Genomic DNA, 19,168 nt, shown 5'->3' with positions numbered 1-19,168 from the left:
CCACTATGAGGGGAAATTCTCAAACAATTATTCCATATATAATATAGGTTGGAATTAATTAACCCATAGAGATGAACAAATTGATGCATTCAACAAACTGATTTCAAGAAATTATTTATTGTCAATTTTGAAAAATGTTGTGCTGCTTAATATTTTTGTGGAAACCATGATATATTTTTTTCAGCATTATTTGATGAATAGAAAGTTTTTTTCAAACAGCATTTGTTTAAAATAGAAATCTTTTGTAATATTGTAACAAGAGTTTTACAAACCTGACCCTTCTCTTGCAGGTCCAGAATGCTTGTGACTTGCTTATAAAACCTTTGGAAAAGTTTAGAAAAGATCAGATTGGAGTCACAAAAGTGAGTTTTTATTATACACATTTACACACATTTAGAACACCATCACATGACCACATGTGTGTGAGCATGCTTATAATTTCCACCTCTACTTCCTCTCTCAGAGCAAAGGGTACAGCATACCACAACTCACAAATATACATTTATTATATATAGACAGTGTTTGAACGGGCTTTCATGTGTGTGTGGTTTATTTATTAGCTGTACACACACACACACACACACACACACACACACACACACACACACAGGTTTGTTTTGCTATCTTAGTGAGGACATTGCATAGACTTCCACTGATTTTATATCAGGTCAATGATATTTTCTATCCCCCTACACTACCCCTACTCCTAAACCTACCCATCACAGAAAACATTCTGCATTTTTACATTTTTAATCAAACATTGTTTAGTATGTTTTTAAAGCTATTTTAAATTGACGACTCATGAAATGTCCTCATATTTCATGTTTACGTCGTAATCCCAGTGTAATACCCATGTCATTATACAAATTTGTGTCCTCATAAATTACAAAAACGCACACACACACACACACACACACACACACACACACACACACACACACACAACTAGACATGAATAATGTGTCAGTAACTGAAGAATCCATGGAAAAACTATTTGTTTTAGAGAGACTGAGAAAGAGTTACGGAGCTATCATGATTCTAGAAGGAAAGCAAAATCATTTGTTGGAAAAATGACACATGGAAAGTTTCAAAATTCCAAAGACTTTTCACTGGATTAGACTCTTTCCACGACAGCATGCTTCAGTTAACATTACTGAAGTATCAGTTTCATTTCAGCAGATCTTTAGTGTGGCTTCTCAAAGATTATTGGTTGAAATTATAGGTTGTAAGGAAGCAGTTACAAGTCTGCAAAAAATTTTATAAGGACAGTTTTGTTTTTTATTAAGAATGGGTTTAGTGAACTCAAGCACTTCTGCTCCAGTTTTCGGTCTCATTTTCTCAGTTTCAGATTGTTTGTTTGCATGTGTTTGTTTCAGGAGAGACGAAAGAAGTTCGAGAAGGAGAGTGAGAAGTATTACTCTCAGTTGGACAAACATGTGAACCTGTCCTCAAAAAAAAAAGAGACACAGCTACAGGAGGTACATTTGTAAATACAGTTAAATTAAAATAAAAAAACTAAACAAAAATAAAATCTTTATTTTTGTGTGTTTATAGGCCGATGAACAGTTGGATAAGGAGCGTCAGACATTTTACGAGTCATCTGTTGAATATGTTTACCAGATTCAGCAGGTTCAGTACAGGAAGAAGTTTGACGTTGTGGAGCCAGTGCGTGTGAACTTCCTTTTGCTCAAGCACATACATACACTTCTATTTTTAAATGTGTTAGTAGTAACAGATATGGCTGGGCGGTATGACGATATATAGTGTTACCACAGTATAAAAAGTATATTGTTAGAGATGTTGCTATATTGTGTATATCGCGATATGTAAATACAGTATATAGCACTATTGACACTTCAGAATAATGAAATGCATGAATAAGAACTTACAGAGTGGGACGTGCTTGATATTAAAATCACAACACATCCTGAAAAGGAACTCAGTGCGGTGCTCGTGCTGACTGACACACAGTGTAAGCGCCTGCACAGAAAGCCGCGTCTCTCAGCATGTAATCGCGAATTCAGTTCTCTTTCACATCTTATTGCGCTTGAATGATCGAATACACGCGCAATTATGTCAAAATGCCCATCGTGTGGAGTATTCATGTAAACACAGCCGGTTTTGTCTAAAGTGAAATTGAACAGTTAGGTGTAAACTGAATGTGTATCAGTTTGGTCTTAAAGGGATAGTTCATTCAAAAATGAAAATTCTGTCATCATTTACTCACCCTCAAGTAGTTCCAAACCTGTATGAATTTCTTTGTTCTGCTGAACACAAAGAAAGATATTTGGATCAATGTCAGTAACCAAGCAGATCTCACCCCCCATTGACTACCATAGTAGAAAAAATAAATACTATGGTAGTCAATGGGTGGTGAGATCTGTTTGGTTACTGACATTGATCCAAATATCTTTCTTTGTGTTCAGCAGAACAAAGAAACAAAGTGACAGCAGCCTAATATACCTACCTGCTGCTCCGTGTCATTAATGTGAATCAAACTAAAGAGATAATAACTTACTGCTCTCAACTGAATAACTTTTTTTTTAGCTTTAATAAGAATATATTTATTTTTAATTCATACAGTGAAGACTATGCACTATTTTATTTTTACATTTGATTATTAAATTTCTGTACTAATTCTAAAAAACCTATTTTAATGTTAAAAAACCTATTGTACCTGAAAAACTTAATTTGTTTAATTCATAGTTATATTGTATTTGTCCTAATTGTTTGTAATTTGCTTCTTTTTTCTTATTTTTAATAACAGAAGTAAGATAAAATAACTATATTGTGGTCATATATTGTTATCGTGAAATATAATCTCTCATATCGTTAAAATAAGAATTTGGTCATATCGCCCTCCCCTAGTAACAGATAGTTGAATGTGTGTACAAGAAAGCATCTATAGGTGCACAAATGAAGACTTTACTGATACTGATAAAAACAATGCACTGACTAGAGCATGTTGTTCTTGTGTGTGTGTGTGTGTGTGTGTGTGTGTGTGTGTGTGTGTGTGTGTGTGTGTGTGTGTGTGTGTGTGTGATTGGCAGGTTTTAGCCTTTCTGCAGAGCATCCTAACTCTGAATAATCTCACTGTGGAGATGACTCAGGACTTCCTTCCATATAAACAGGAGCTTCAGCTCAGTCTACAGAATGTGAGAGCTTTACCGATCAATAATTACTTTAACCTTTCATCCAGATATGGTTTGTCCTTCACTCTTTTTTTCAAATTATTTTTGAGTGGTCGTTTAGTAAATGATTTTATCCATTGTGTTTCACTTATTGCATTCACAGTGGTGTTGTGAACATACAGGTTTAATAAATGATGAAAAAAATGAACAGTATTCCAACAATAATTATTAATATGGTTTATACATTATTGTTGATTAATTTAAATTATTATTATTATTGTAATATTTTACATGTACATGTCTCTTATGTTCACCCAGTGCTGTGAAATATTGCCAATATTGTGAAATATTTTTACAATTTAAAATAACTTATTTTTCTATTTTAATATATTTTCAAATGTAAATTATTACTATCTTACTCCAGTCTTCAGTGTCACATGATCCTTCAAAAATCATTTTAATATGCTGATTTGATGCTCATGAAACATTTATTATTATCAACGTTGAAAACAGTTTTGCTGCTTAATATTTTTTGTGATACTTTTGATGAATAGAAAGCTGAAAAGAACAGCATTTATTTGAAATGAGATCTTTTTTAATATTAGAAATCCTGCTATCTTACTGTCACTTTTGATCAGTTTATTGCATCAATGCTGAATAAAATTACTTATTTAAAAACATACCAACTCCAAACTTTTGAACAGTAGTGTAATTAATATTAATTATAATTAATATTATAGAGCAAATTATATCAACATATCTGTTTTAATATGTAAATGTATGTAATGTGACTGTATGTAATATGTATGTGTTTTTTCGATTGGCTGCTGGTGTTGTTATAGACCCGTAACCACTTTGAGAGCACCAGAGAGGAGATGGAAGAGCTAATGAAGAGAATGAAGGGGTCGGCAAAGATCTGTATGAGACACGGCCAGGCGACTATGGAGGGATACCTCTATGTGCAGGAGAAATGTGAGTTCTGCAGCACTGCATGTGTGGGATGTTGTGCATTAACACAGACAATCATTTCAACTCGTCTCTCAGTGTTCATACATGTGCAGGAAACAGAAAAACACTTGATAATGAAAGCCTAATCGTTAAGTGGACCGGAGGAATGAAGCCCATATAAGTATTTACATGAATTCTTTAGTAAAAACATGTTTGCTGCTATTTTGAACTCTAAAGTTGTAAGTTATAAACTCTTTTTGAGGCGGGACTACTTCCGTTTATGGATAATATGTTAATCCAGTGAATGTAGTTTGCAAAACAACAAAAGCTTGTTGGTCTTGTGCATGCAGTAAAATCGCATCATTTCCGTGTTTCTTCTTGGTATCCTTTCGGGTCATGAATATCGGTCACACCATACTTTCAAAGCATGCTAAGTTTCCATTAAAAGTGAATTACTGTATTAACTTTCTCATTCATTCATTTTTATAAACTATGGGACGAGTCAAAATTGTTGCCTGTAGTAATCACCATCCTGAAGCAGATGAATATTCCTTTATTCTAACCTGTGAGAAATATTTCTATGTAGAAGAAAGAGTAGCTAGTAATTGTCTTTAAAGGTCAGTATCCACACATAGCACAAATCTTAATGAGTTACGATGGTTGATAAAAGACTTCATAACGCAACTTTCTCTTTGGTCAACCGCAGCATTGACTGTTATAATGACGCTAAATTGTATAATTGATTTTTGTTGGCTCCAGATTTCTTGTAGCTGTGCTAGAGTCATGTCTCGATCTCCATTTTCTCACATAACAAAATAATTTAAACTCAAATCAATATTTTATGATTGTTTATTTAACAAGTAACTGTAATAAGTGGGATAATATACAGTCAACCAGTCTTTATAGCAGAATAAACTCCAGAAAAGGGTTCATACAAGACTGCTCCATGTCATGTCTGGGTCAGTCAGCTGGTCAGGATTTAATTTTGCAATATTGATTGTACATCATCCCTTACAAAACAGTGTATCGGATCATATCCAATCAATAATTCAAATGATACATTTGCTTTTGGTCTTTCTGTCTCTAGGGGCTCTTGGTGTAACCTGGGTAAAGTATTACTGTAAATACTTCAAGGACAACAAGTTATTCATCATGGTGCCAGTGGAGCAAAAGACAGGAACCAAACAGGTGCAGAATTATTACAGATACAATTATTACTTTGTGAAGTGGAGTCAGCCCTTTTCTCTTACATTTGTCTATTTGTTTTTTTCAGACCACAGCTCAGCTCACACTGAAGTCCTGTGTACGCCGTAAAACAGACTCCACCGACAAACGCTTCTGCTTTGACATCGAGACAACTGAAAGGTGAGGGTCCTGCCTGTAATATTTACTCATTCTCTTGGCTGTTTGTTCAAAGGTTTTAGTAGGACCAGAGGAGGGTCAGTAAACTGGAAAGCTTATATTTTTTGTTAAAGCACTTACATGAACTCTTCTGTAAAAACATGTTTACGTCTTGAACTGTGAAGTTGAGCTCTGCAATGTGCAGGCATTTGTTTGATACTGGAGAAAATTCACACAAACAAGGTGCTTTATTTACTCCATTGCAGTTGTCTTAAGTCTTTTTTGTGTTGTGTTTCTGTAGGTGCAGCCCTGTCCTGCTACAGGCTATTTCTGAGGTCAACAGGAAGCAGTGGATGGAGGCCATGGATGGCAAAGAACCAGTGGGTTTAACATTATCTCTCCTCACTCCTCATTAAGAGAACTCGCTACTGTATATGATCATGTTTCTGATTCTGATCATGTTTTCTGTTCCAGATTTATCATTCACCCATTCAAAAGCAGGCAGAGAGTAAGTATAACTTCATGGTATATTAGTACAGATGCTTATTTGTATCAGAAAACCACTGACTTTTATTTTCTGCTTAATTATAATAATTATACTGCCCACATGTCAGAAAACCTGAATGTGCTAAATGTTTCACAGGAATAGCATTTCTGATTTTAGCATTTCTAAAAAGTGTTGACTGCTCCCTTGGAATTTTTTTTCAAATGTTCACATGAGTCTAAGAATGGCACATAGATACACTACTGTTCAAAAGTTTGGGGTCAGTAAGATTTTTTTCTGAAGAAATTAATACTTTTATTTAGAAAGGATGCATTAAATTGATCAAAAGTGACAGTAAAACATTTACAAAGTTACAAAAGATATCTATTTCAAATAAATACTGTTCTTTTGAACTTTCTGTTCATCAAAATTCTTGGAAAAATGTATAAGTATTAGTAAGCAGTGTGCACAATGGTTTTCAACTGATAATAAGCATATTAAAAAGATTTCTGAAGGATCACGTGACGTTGAAGACTGGAGTAATGATGCTAAAAATTCAGCTTTGCCATGATCACAGGAATTAATTACATTTTAAAATATATTAAAAAAGAAAACAGGTATTTTAAATTGTAATAATATTTCACAATGTTACAGTTTTTACTAGATTTTTGATCAAATAAATACAGCTGTCATGAGCATCTTTCAAAAACATTAAAAATTCTTACAGACACCAAACTTTTGGACAGTAGTGTAGGTGTGTAGTATTTCAAGACTATTTCAGTGATGTTTGTCAGTTTGTCAATTCAAAAATGATTAAAATCTAAATCTTTGCTTTTATTATATCCCAACTTTTTGATCAAGTATAAAATACATGAATTCTAATAAGAGGAAAATTGCAGAACACGTGAAACTCTAAAAATAGATGGAGAAAATGCTGCTTAATAGATTCTCATATTTGCATGCCTGTGCAATAACATGTATAATTACACCGTAAGTAGTGCGCAGTAACCTACCGAGAAATGCATTCAGGGATGATGAACAGTGTTTATTAAATGTATTTTTTTTTTTTTTTTTTCTCAGTGGACCTGAATGACCTCGGCTTCAAGTTCGTCAGAAAATGCATCAACTTTGTGGAAACAAAAGGTGCCTTCACACATTAGAATAACAAAAATAACAGTTTATTTTAGTTTCTGGAATGATCTTATAAATATGTAACAAGTCACCTGTTCTGAAATGACTGACTTTTGGTCCTGTTTTTGCACTTTATTGCCACCATATGCTTTAATTAATCAGAGATGGAAAGACAAGCACAATGTCACTATATTTTATTGGATTCATGTCTCAAGTATAGCCAGCAGAGGGCAGCAGCACACCATTAGTGTTCACATCAGCGTCTCCAGTGATTTGAGCCAACTGTAAATGGAAAACATGCAACATCATTTTTATCAATAATATATCATACTAAGTAAAAGAGAAAAAAAATGTGCACATATGTAAATTAATAGCAGAAGTGTCACTTTTCTCCAGCATGGCAAGTCATTTGAAATCTGGCTGTGGTGTTTTCATGCTAGAGTCTGCTAAAGTACGACAGTAAAATCGTGAAGAGACGGCTCATGCTTATTAATAAGCATGATTACACCATAAGCTTAACTGCGGGAGCACCGAGCACCAACGGTTCTCTTTGAAGTGTATGTGTTCGTCAGTCTCTGAGTACCGTTACAAGTCCAGCCTTGTCATCAGGCACAACATGGTGTATGTTAACAATCAGTAAACTTTCAGTTGCATTGCTAACGAACCTAAAACGGGCCAGTTCCACCGCTGCTGACGTTTTTCGGTAGAGCTGTACTTTTCCACTGTTAGACACTCCCCCTTTCTTTCTCCTTCATACCAGGTTCTCCAATTTTCTCAGTCAATAAATCATGTTTTATGTTTCACTTTCCTCTTTTTTTTTTTTTTTTTTTTTTTGTTTCTCTCTTCTTCTGTTTCTTTCTGGTAGGGCTGACTCAGGAAGGGGTCTACAGGACTGTGGGCAGCAATATTCAAGTACAAAAACTTCTGAATGCCTTCTTTGGTGAGGAAATGGCCAAAAGAACATCTGCTGTGGGTGTGTGTGTGTACGGGGGAAGACATATGAACATGCACACACACACACACACACACACACACACACATACACTCACTGTGTTTCTGTTGAAAACTAGCAAACCATATTTATACAAACATTTAGAACCAAATATACAAATAGCTTTATTTCTTGTCAAGAGGCTTATCACATCTTATGTGGATAATAAATTTAATGACTGGTAAATCTGTGTTTAATGTCTGCAGTAAGCTTTATGAACTTGCGAACACTGAGAAAACCAAAGCACAGATATACGTCCATGAGAGCGTCCTTGAACAGCTACAAAATCCCTGACACATACTGAAAAACAACAACAATCTAAGGAAGGCCGTTTATCTCTCTTTCTCTCTCTCTCTGTCTTAATATGTCCTCTCTCTGCAGACCCAAATTGTCCAGCTGATGTAGATTTCAATTCCACTGACATGGACATTAAGACCATCACTAGTGCTTTGAAATTCTATCTGCGGTGAGTTAAACACATTATTTCATTATGTTTAATAACTACTTCTTTTTGGTCATTTGATTTATTGTTTGTTTGTGCACTGTTCATTTACATATGTTTTTCCAGGAGTCTGAGTGAACCTCTGATGACCTACAGCCTGCATGGAGAATTAATCTTAGCTGCAAGTATGACAGAAACGCATCTAGCCAGATACACAACCCCACATGTCCATCCTCACAAACAGATAGACATACACTTTTCTGTGCTTATATGTATTTTCCATCTGTTATGTGGGTCTGTCTAGTTCAACACAAGCATAGCTCTAAAAGAGGGAAAAAACGTGTCAAAGTTTGCTCTTTCAGCACTGTACAAAAAAGCACCTCAGTGATTCTCAACCATTTTGCTTTGTTAACCCTATAAAACATGTTTTATACATTTGAAAGACACACATGAAAGAATACATTATCGTTAAAAAGTTTGGAGGTCTGTAATCTTTGAAAGAAATGAATAGTTTTATTTAGCAAGGATATATTATATTATTCAAAACTGACAGTAAAGGCATTTATAATGTTACAAAAGGTTTCTATTTCAATGCTGTTCTTTTGAACTTTCTATTCATCAAAGAATCCTAAAAAAAATGGATCAAGGTTTTCACTAAAATATTAAGCAGCACAACTGTTATCAACAAGATGATAATAATAAAAAATATTTCTTGAGCACAAAATCAGCATATTAGAATGATTTCTGAAGGATAATGTAACACTAAAGACTTGGAGTAATGATGCTGAAAATTCAGCTTTGCATCACAGGAATAAATTACATTTTAAAATATATTAAAATAGAAAATAATTATTTTACATTGTAATACCATTTCACATTTTAAAATGTTTTTGACTCCTTTAAAAACATTTAAAAAATCTTACCGACCCCAAACTTTTGAACGGAACTGTATGTGTGCTACTTTTTTCCAAAAGCAATTTCAATAATATTACTCATAATCGTAAATGTTATCCAGTATAATATGAGAAAAGAAAAACTAATTTGATTCAATTAGATCCTAATTTGATTCAATTAGGATTGAATCAAAATGTTAATTTTAGTACAATACCAGATTCTTGGTATCAATAATAAATGGATACCTCAGGTAACAAATTAACAGCTTCATGAAATAAAACTAAGGTATCAAAGAAAAAAATTGAATCACATAGACAGAGGAAATGTCTTGTAAACTAGAAATATTACTAGTTACAGTAATAATGTAAGCTATGTCTTACATGCACAGTTAAATATAATTCTGAATTATGAACCGAAGCAAGTTATTGCACACTGAATAAAATGATAAACACATTTAACCAGGGTAAATTGCACCTTATTTCTGCATTTGGACTTAAGTTGTCTGTAGTCCTACAGAAAACCCCTGTCACAGTCCACGAGTGCCTGCGCTCACTCTGCTGTAGTCAAGCATGTGATTGGCCGAGTAAAAGGCCTTTTCAAGACTGACATTTACATGGACGTATCATTAAAAGAAAAATAGCCTCTTTCACTGGTCTTGTGTTGACAGATTAATCTTTTGTAATGTTTTACACTTCATGTCATCGCCAAAACTGGCCTGCACTGCTTGTACTGTACTGGTTATGCATGGTGTTTCCTTTTGTTTAAAATAATAAGCCACTTAAGGGCATGTTTTACAGTGATTTTACAACGGTGAGGGGTATTATTAGGTCTAAAACCCTCTTAATCTAGGTAAAATGCATGGCTTCAAGTGGCTTATTACTTTTATAAAACGACAGCAATAGCATAGAAGATAGAAGACGCCAATGTTCAATAAATAGTAATATTCAGAATAAGCTATTCTTGTAAGTAATATAGTTCATTAGCATAACTCATCCAATCCGAAATTAGTCAAAACCATTCTTTTTATATCCTCCTGTGTGTGTGTGTGCGTGCGTGCGTGCGTGCGTGTGTGTGTGTGTGTGTGTGTGTGTGCGGTTCATGTATACCCTAAGTTATAGAGACCAAATGTCCCCACAAAGATAGTAATACCACTCATTTTTGACCTTGTGGGACATTTTTTGGTCCCAATGAGGAAAACAGCTTATAAATCATACTAAATTGAAAAAGTAAAAATAGGGGATAGGGTTAAGGAATAGAATAGAATATACAGTTTGTACAGTATAATAATCATTGTCTATGGAAAGTCCCCACAAACCATGAAAACCCAGCATGTGTGTGTATGCGCGATTCCATTGTGTCTGAATGAGTGAGTGTGTGTCCAGCTTTGAGCATATTCAACAAATTGTGTTGAAAGTGCTGTACTGTAATCCTGCCCATAATAAGATTAGAAGCCATTAAAGCAGCTTTGATTATTATAGCTTGTCTGCGTACTTGGCTCGCGCTCGGATTACACACAGCTAAACAAAAGCAGCAGGGCAGAGGAAAGGGCTACACCTGTCGAGAGATTTACGGCTTCCTTTGATGCACTTTGCTCAATTGGCCCAAGTGAACTCCATTCTGTCGTGTTGTAGAATTTCTTATGTTTTCATATAATAAGGACGTCGAGAGGACTCATTCGACTCTTTTAAAGAAGCTACATTGTCTCTTAAAATCGCTGTACAGAGTTCACAAGTATACGTGTTTGCTTTGCTCTCTATAAAGTAAGCTTTGTTACAGTTCGCCACAGGCTGTATTTTCAGATAAAGCTGTGTTTATCCCACACTTCACATTAAATGTGTCTGCACTGATCCTTTTAGGATTTTACAAGTTATCTTTAGACAAGTTGAAAGATGTTTAGCAAACTATCGTAAGATGTCTGCAGCGAGAAAATAAACAAACACTTCTAGAAACCACTAGCTTGCTAACAATCAAACGGCTCTATTAGCTTTAACAGCTCTATTAGTTTTAGTGTAGGCAGAGAAGTGCACTGACATGTACTGTCTGCTTCGTTCTGCCTGCACACTGCATTCTTCAAAGTCTATTTATTTGTTTCCCATGTAATGGGATTTGTGGCAGTGAAATGTAGCATGAACCACTCTTTCTGTGGGTGTGACTCAACACAAACTGGCACAACAATTATGTTAATGAGGCAATATGTGGATCATGTCCATCTATAGTGTGTGTGTGTGTGTGACTTTTCCCAATTTTTTTCTCAGAGTCGGAGAATCTGGACTATCGGTTAGGGGCGGTTCACTCGCTTGTTTACAAACTCCCAGAGCGTAACAGAGATATGCTGGAACTGCTAATCAAACACCTGGTCAGGTAACACAGACACACTTACAGGCATGCGTGCACACAGACCTGCTAATGCTCACACGCACACACGCAGACTGTGATTTTTCTAACCGCTACCCAGCTTGCTTGGGTGTACCTTTATAATTATATATTTGAGTCATATTGTGGTTAATGTGACAGGTTGTGTGTGAAAGTTTTGTGTTCTGACAAACCAGACACTAAGTCACCTGATCTATAGCTCTATGCCTCATTTTGTGTGTGTATAAAATATTTTGACATACAGTAGCTTGAACTTTATACTAAAGCTCATATACTAAATATAAATGAAAGTAATATTATATTAATGATGTGTAAAAGTTAATTAAGCCTGCAAATATTTAAGTTGCAGTCAAGCATGGATCAGCACATGATGACACGGGGCTCAATGGGTTTTTTTTTTTTTTTTTAAATACATTGTATAACAAATTTATGTTCTAGTAACAGCTATACTCTGGTCCAATAAGGAAAGACTTCCCAAAACTTTCTCACTCTGGCCCTGATAGGTAGCAGAGTCAGACACTGTAACCATTTATTAGTTTCATTAAAAGCTGTACAGTACTTATGACAGAAACAATCCATATATCCTATACCAAAGCTCAGTACATTATCTCTGTTGTTTTTCTAGTGTTTGCAGCCACAGCAGTGAAAATCTGATGACTGTGTCAAATATGGGTGTAATATTTGGCCCCACTCTCATGAGAGCTGAGGAGGAGACAGTGGCGGCCATGTTGGATATTAAGTTCCAGAACATCGTCATGGAAATCCTTATTGAGGACTACAGCAAGGTCAGACATGCCCCTTTCCAACTGATCAACGCACGTTTATCCGTGTCTCTATTATTAAACACGCAAAATGCTCAGACAGAAAACAGTTTCTATTGAGAACTGCTATATTTGCACTCTAAAATATTTTGAAATAAAAACAAAAAATGCTGTGTGATTCATAAGAGAACAATTTGAAAAATATTTGGTCATCTTTTCAGTGGTGGTTGATGGTGGCAGTTTAATGATGTTAATGATGTCGTATTGTTTTGTAATTACTGCCGTGTCTCTGATGTTCTCAGATCTTCAAGGGTCCTCCTGAAGAAACCATACCACCTCCTATCCCACCTCCAAGGGTGACTCCACGAAGACGGCAGCCAATCACGATCTCAAAACGTCCACCTCGTCTCTACCCCGGCCTTCAGCCTCCAGTTTTTGAGCGTAAATAGCCTTCAACATCATAGGCATCATCATCATCATCATCATCATCATCGGCATCATATTTCATCATTATATAATGCTTTTTTTGCCTTATCAGTGAATTAATTTGAATGTGAATTATATTTGTAAGGATTTATCTTTAGCATAGATGAAAAATGATTTTTTGTAGATTGGATTTTTTTTTTTTTTTTTTTTTAAATATTACTTTTTTATAAAGATCTATATATCCCAGTTAAGACATACTATATTGTGTTTCAGATCTATATCTATATATTGTGCTTTTTTGTTTGCCTCAGTATTTTTTTGCTTTCAGTCTTTAACATGTTCCTTTTTTGCTTTTACCTTTTTTGCAAAGCCTGTTCTTGTACTGCGAGCTTAAATACAATACACACACCTAAACATTGAAGTTATTAGCGAGCGCACACACATAACAGCTGATCGGGTTTCATAGGTTCTGGAAGGGACCTCAGACTAGATCTGTTTCTCCTTAAGTGATTTTCTCTAAATGAAGAAAATACAACCAGTCCTCCCAGATCTTTCTGTCTTACACACACACTCCTCATGTGCCAGTTTAGAAGCCCCTCTCAATGCGCATTGTGAATTGTATGATTAAATCTGCAGGATATCAGGGCGTGTGTATGTGTGTCTGCCTTGATAAATACTCGTTCTTTGACATGTTGTCCTCCCCTCATTGTGAGCCGTGTTATGTAGTGTTTAACAACAGTCAAGCTAATGGTACACTCACTAGAGCATGAAAACGAAACGACTACCTGCCCTTCTGCAGCAAGCGTGTGTGCGTGCATCAGCGCCTATGGGTCTGAGAGTGTGTGTGCGGGAGTGCGTGCGTACGAGTGTTGGTATGTCATCGTGTGTGTCCAAGAGCGCTACCCAGTGTGTCTGCGAGCTAATGCCTGCATGTGTTTACGAGTCTCTCTCAATCTGTTTTCGATTGGCTTTTGGACCTTTTTTCCTCTAATAAGCTATTTTTATTATTTACATCTGAGCTTTCCCTTTCTCTCTTTATCAAAAACGAATGTGTGCATTAATCCATTAATATGACTTTCTGGTTCATTTGTATATTCATGAAATTTGGCTTATTAAAGCATGCTGGATATTTGCTTGTTCAGATCAGTGGAATAAATTTTTCCCCCCTTCTGTTGTATTTTTCAATCAAATCATTAATCTGAGTAAATCATATCATTTCCAGTTTTCTTTTTTTTTTCTTTTTGCTGGTGGCGGGATATGTGTGTTTGTTTGTGCGTGTGTGAGCGTCAAACCACCTGTTGAGTTTCAGTGATTCTTGGGTCTTTATGGTCAGTAAACTTATCCTTGTGTGTGTGCGCGTTTCTCTGTTTTTGTTGAGAGTACAGATACAGTCATGGAGTATTAGGACCAACTGTGTGTTTGGGAACCCCTGCCAAAATGCGAATGTGTTTGTGAATGCATTTTCATGCAAATATCTCCATGTCCAGTTTGGCTGGTTCGCACACAGCTGGTTGTTTTGACTGATACTGTCCTCTCTCTCTCACTCACACACACACACACACACACACACACACACACACACACACACACACACACACACACACACACACACACACACAACACACAGCTGTGTTTTACACTCATGTCCTTGGTTCTCACCATAGCAACCTTTCTTATGAGACTGATTTCATCTGTTCACACACTAAACTGGAGTCAAACCAGATTGTAAATCAGTTTGTTTCATTCTTGCCTTTTTTTTTTTTTGTCTTTTTTGTCTTTTTTAACGCACATTTTTCTCAGTTAAATAAGCAAAGATATAAAAGCACTTTCCCCTGCATAAAAACCATATTGTGTGAAAGAAACAATAGAGTCTGGTGTAATTGCCTCTTGGTTTATCTGAAATGAAAGTTATCTTTTATCATTTTGATGTAATAATGCTAATTCCAGACATAAAAAAATATCATTTCTTTATAAAGAGATCGAAAGGAAAAAAAAAAAAAAAAAAAATCCAGCCTGGCAGAGATAGACTTTGACCGTGTGGCTTGAGCTGATAACAATCAGCGTGTTTGGGTAAAGCAGTTCATGGCTTCTTCAGATACGTTTTCTTTCAGTTTAAAGCTTCCATTAAGTTCTGGTTGTGTTGAAGCTATTGGAATGAAATGACTCACTTTGAGTAATTTGATTTTGACTAGTTCAGGCTTTATTGGCTTGTATTTCTCGTATTGTGGAAATATAAGAAGACAGAGCGTCTGTTAGAGCTGCCTAAATAAGCTCTTTATTTATCAGAACTATCACAACCTCCCTTTTTCTAATCCAAAACTACAAGAACAGGAAATTTAAAGTTTTAACGACACCCCTGATACAATCTCCCCTCGGGGGAATGTTCAGGGCTAAAGTGTTGCAATCTTACTTCTGACCCAGCAGACATTTAGTAGTGCTTTATCTAAACTGCCTGCATTGACTGACTCTGTGCTTCGCAGGGCGAGAGCAAAACGGCGCCACCCATAATGACGGCGAACCTGAGGGAGACAGTGGCCTCACCAGTCCGGTTCCTCATCAAAGAACAAAACTGGCACCTCCTTCCATCTCTCCTCCATCCATCCCACTCTCCTCTCCGACTTCTCGGAAGCCTGTTAACCCCAGACCTGCTCTCCGGTCCTTGGATGATGTTAGGATACAGGATGGTCAGAGATCAGATGCCATGGTGGCAACCAATGGGGAATCAGGAGTGACAGTGAACCGAGCCCAGTCTTTCCAAGGAAGCAGGCCACAACTCAAAAGAGCAACCGGTAAACAAGAAATTCAGATGACCAGTCTATCCACCATCCTGTGTGACATGAATGAAGGCAATGTTTTTTTTAACCTGTCTATTAATTTATTCAAAAATATATACATTGACTTGAATACACATTATCACATATCTATTATTACGATATTATATTAAACTATTACTATATTATATTAAAATTCATTTTGATATTTTGAGGAGCCCTAAAGTCAAAAATGTCAGTGTGATAAAACTGTCCTGATATCATAAAAAGAAAATTTGTATTATTTTTTTTAAACAAAAAAGAAAAACTTAATTACTTTGGCATACTCTTGTATTTTTATTTCTTTTAAATATATTTTTTACAAAACTGCTTCCCTGATTATAAATCTTTTGTCTGCCAAATTAGTTATTTAGTTCAACTAGCATAACAACAACATAAAACACGAAATATCATATGTAATGATGATATCATATGTAAATATGTAATGTAATAACAGTGTGGCAAGAAGTTTGAATGATCATAGTACATGAAGCAGAATGGCAATCCCTTGTGATTTAGGTTAAGCAGAACACATACGGTACTTAGAAATCATGCTCCAATGAGTCAGTCAGTTAAAATGGTTGTAACAGGTGTGTGTGTGTGTGTGTGTGTGTGTGTAACAGGAGAGGCTCAGGGGCTGAAAGGACGATCTTTCTCAGAGAAGAGTTCCATCTGCCGGCCACCCACTCGACCACCAGATCCGCCCTCCCGTATCCCTAATAAAACTCAAAACGAAGACACTCCAGCATCATAGTAAGTACATATCAATTCACCACAAACTTTACTTCTCTGTGATGCTACTGCGATTCAGATTCTCTGTGGTATTTTTTTGCTGAAACTCCAATTTCATTTTTTTTTTTTTTTTATGAACAATGACCAAAAGCGTTGCATAGCACGCAGTGAGTGACACACGTGCAGCAATGACTGCATTAAGTCTTTTGGGTGAAGGATAAATTAGCTTTGCACTCTGCTCAGGTGTGATTTTGGCACATTCATCCTGGCAGATTTGCTCCAGGTTGTTCCGGTTACTTGGTTCACACCTGTCTACTGCCATTTTCAAGTAGCAGAACAGATTCTCAGTTGGATTGAGCTCAGAACTTTGATTGGGTCATTGTAAGATATGTTTGTGTTCTCGTGCCACTGCGATGTTTGTTTAGCCTTGCATCTGGAATCACTGACCTTCTGAAGGATGAACTTTCTCTCAAAAATTGGCTATTTGGTAGACTAAAACAGGTTCTCCTGATAGGACTGCATAATTTTAGGGATGCATTAGTTGTCATATTTTTAAGTCAATATTGTTATTTAATTGCACATTTAATTATTACATTTAGATAATAATTAAAGAATAGATAATTTAATAACACTGTTAATGTAATCTTTAGCAATTTTTTAAATTAATATACAGTTTTTTCATGCTGTACATTATAATGTTGTAGCATTTAAAATGATTGTGTCACGATCCCTGTCTGTGTTCCCTGTGTCTCCATTATTGTGTGTTCACCTCTTGTTTCCTTGCTGCTGTTCCCCTTGTTAGTTACCATGGACACTCACTGGAACATTGTTATCCTGTTATCTCGTTACCTTGTTAAGCTCGTCAGCGTTGTTCACCCTGCCTAAATAAGCCTGGTTCTTTCAGTCATTCCCTGCGAAGTACTGTATGTGTAACTCTGTAATTCTGAGCATTTCTCTGGTTCCTTTCTTGTTTCCCCGTGTCCTGGTTTATTCTGCCCTGCGTCCTGGATTTCCCTTTGCCTGTGTACCCTGCCTTGTTTGGTGTTTGTTTGTTTGTTTGGATAGCCTGCCTGTGTTTTGACCTTTGCCTGTACATTGGATTACAATTGTGGATTACCCTTTTCAATGAACTGCGTTTGGATCCTCAACCTTCGAGTCTCGGAGCAGTACGTTACAGGTTGATTTTAGTTTTTAGGTTTTTTTACTTATTTTTTTTTTTTAAATTTAAAGTATTTAGACAAAATAGTAAAGATTTTTAATACTGGTGCAAAAAAAAGTATTTGCCAAATATTGCAATAAACATTAAACCACTGTTATTGTTGCTGTTTAATTGAACAAAAATTAAAGTACATTGAGATGGCAGCTCTCAGGTTGAAACGGGTGTGCAAAAACTACAAACTAGGAAGTCTTCATCTTCAAACTAAGTCCTGTTTTGCCCAAGCTTAGATTAGATAACTTAGATTTTTTTCAGTTGAGCTAAATGTGAACTGAGTGAAAAAGAACCGAGTTATTTTGCCATTTACATTATACCTAAACTTAAGTTGGACTGGATCTCTGTCCACTTTAGCTGTGAGAGGGTCTCCATCTACTTTCTATTCATACAGTTATTTTAACAATTTCAACTTAAATATTATCTCATTGTAACATAATACTGATTTATTGTTATTATATTACATTTTGAAATGTATGTTTTTGTTGTAAATGTATACCTTTCAACCCTCAAGACTGTTTGGACAATTTTGTGTGCAGATCGCAATAGTTTTACACTCTGTTGAAATGCTGTAAACTCTCTACATATTTTAATTAATTATTGTTTTATCTAGTTCAATTTCAGCCTTTAATAATCAGACTCTTCCATATTGCAATTTTGATTCTATTGCGATTAATTTTGCAGCCTTGTACCTTTCTGTATTTTTGCACCTCCATCATTCTGTTTTCATGAATATGTCCAGTTGATGAAGAGAAGCCCTACATCTTTCATCAGCATATGGATGTTTTTTTTTTTTTTTTTTTGTGGTGTGACCAGATATATATTTGTGCCATCCAGATTGTTTAAGGCTGACCAAGATCTTTAGCAGTTGCATTGCAGTTGCACCACTATTATGCGTTTTGGCAAACTCCTGACATGCTTTTGCATGGTTCTTTTTTTAAGAATGGCTCCTTGCTGTCACCCTCCCCTACCGGCCAGTGTTTTGCAGGATTGGTTGGCTGGTGTGCATTTAATCTGTTAATGACTGAGCACTGTTGATCATGTAAAGTGATTTTTGGCCTCTCTGCAGTTGTCTTGGAAGATTTCTGGTTTCGCACAGGGGGGCATTTTGAGGGATGCCTTTTTCTTGGCAATGTCTGGGCAGCTTGATTCCAAACATTCGGACATAGTTTTTTTTTTATATGTTTTTCCAAAATGTATCTATTTGGTTTACTTTTACTTTTACTCAGGAATTCCCTTAACTCGTAATTTTCACAGCAGTCCTTAAGATTCACAGCTAGAATAATGAACCCTTAACTGTGGGGATATAATCTAGAAAATGCTACAGTTATTTTAATGATTCACAGGTAGAGGTCAATTTGATGGCATTTGTGTCCTCATTAACAAAATCGTTTTCCATCTGTGGAAACAAAACTTCTGTGACAAAGGGTCTGAATTCTTATTCAAACAACACATTTCAGGTTTTTTTTTTTTGTAACAATACATTCTGGAAAA

The 19,168-nt window shown here is 35.8% G+C and overlaps 1 protein-coding gene across 4 annotated transcripts in view; it reads left to right on the top strand.

Moving 5' to 3' along the window:
• ophn1 (oligophrenin 1) overlaps nucleotides 1–19,168 on the top strand; it is a 35,695-nt gene that overhangs the window by 8,980 nt on the left and 7,547 nt on the right. For 2 of the 4 annotated variants that reach the window (XM_051892932.1, XM_051892931.1), the window contains exons 4-21: nucleotides 291–362; nucleotides 1,377–1,478; nucleotides 1,555–1,665; nucleotides 3,051–3,155; nucleotides 3,974–4,103; nucleotides 5,167–5,267; nucleotides 5,353–5,444; nucleotides 5,722–5,800; nucleotides 5,895–5,928; nucleotides 6,985–7,047; nucleotides 7,901–7,975; nucleotides 8,408–8,492; nucleotides 8,595–8,653; nucleotides 11,618–11,723; nucleotides 12,361–12,520; nucleotides 12,799–12,937; nucleotides 15,403–15,768; nucleotides 16,356–16,485. In XM_051892932.1, coding sequence (XP_051748892.1) covers nucleotides 291–362; nucleotides 1,377–1,478; nucleotides 1,555–1,665; nucleotides 3,051–3,155; nucleotides 3,974–4,103; nucleotides 5,167–5,267; nucleotides 5,353–5,444; nucleotides 5,722–5,800; nucleotides 5,895–5,928; nucleotides 6,985–7,047; nucleotides 7,901–7,975; nucleotides 8,408–8,492; nucleotides 8,595–8,653; nucleotides 11,618–11,723; nucleotides 12,361–12,520; nucleotides 12,799–12,937; nucleotides 15,403–15,768; nucleotides 16,356–16,485 — 2,009 coding nt within the window. The remainder of the gene's footprint in view (nucleotides 1–290; nucleotides 363–1,376; nucleotides 1,479–1,554; nucleotides 1,666–3,050; nucleotides 3,156–3,973; nucleotides 4,104–5,166; nucleotides 5,268–5,352; nucleotides 5,445–5,721; nucleotides 5,801–5,894; nucleotides 5,929–6,984; nucleotides 7,048–7,900; nucleotides 7,976–8,407; nucleotides 8,493–8,594; nucleotides 8,654–11,617; nucleotides 11,724–12,360; nucleotides 12,521–12,798; nucleotides 12,938–15,402; nucleotides 15,769–16,355; nucleotides 16,486–19,168) is intronic. The other 2 variants (XM_051892934.1, XM_051892933.1) reach the window with 1 other exon arrangement.

The sequence above is a fragment of the Ctenopharyngodon idella genome, chromosome 5, assembly GCF_019924925.1.
Source record: "Ctenopharyngodon idella isolate HZGC_01 chromosome 5, HZGC01, whole genome shotgun sequence".
In the NCBI taxonomy this organism is placed as follows: Eukaryota; Metazoa; Chordata; class Actinopteri; order Cypriniformes; family Xenocyprididae; genus Ctenopharyngodon; species Ctenopharyngodon idella.
Note: the sequence above shows the minus strand (reverse complement) of the source record. Positions and strands in the feature narration are given on the sequence as shown.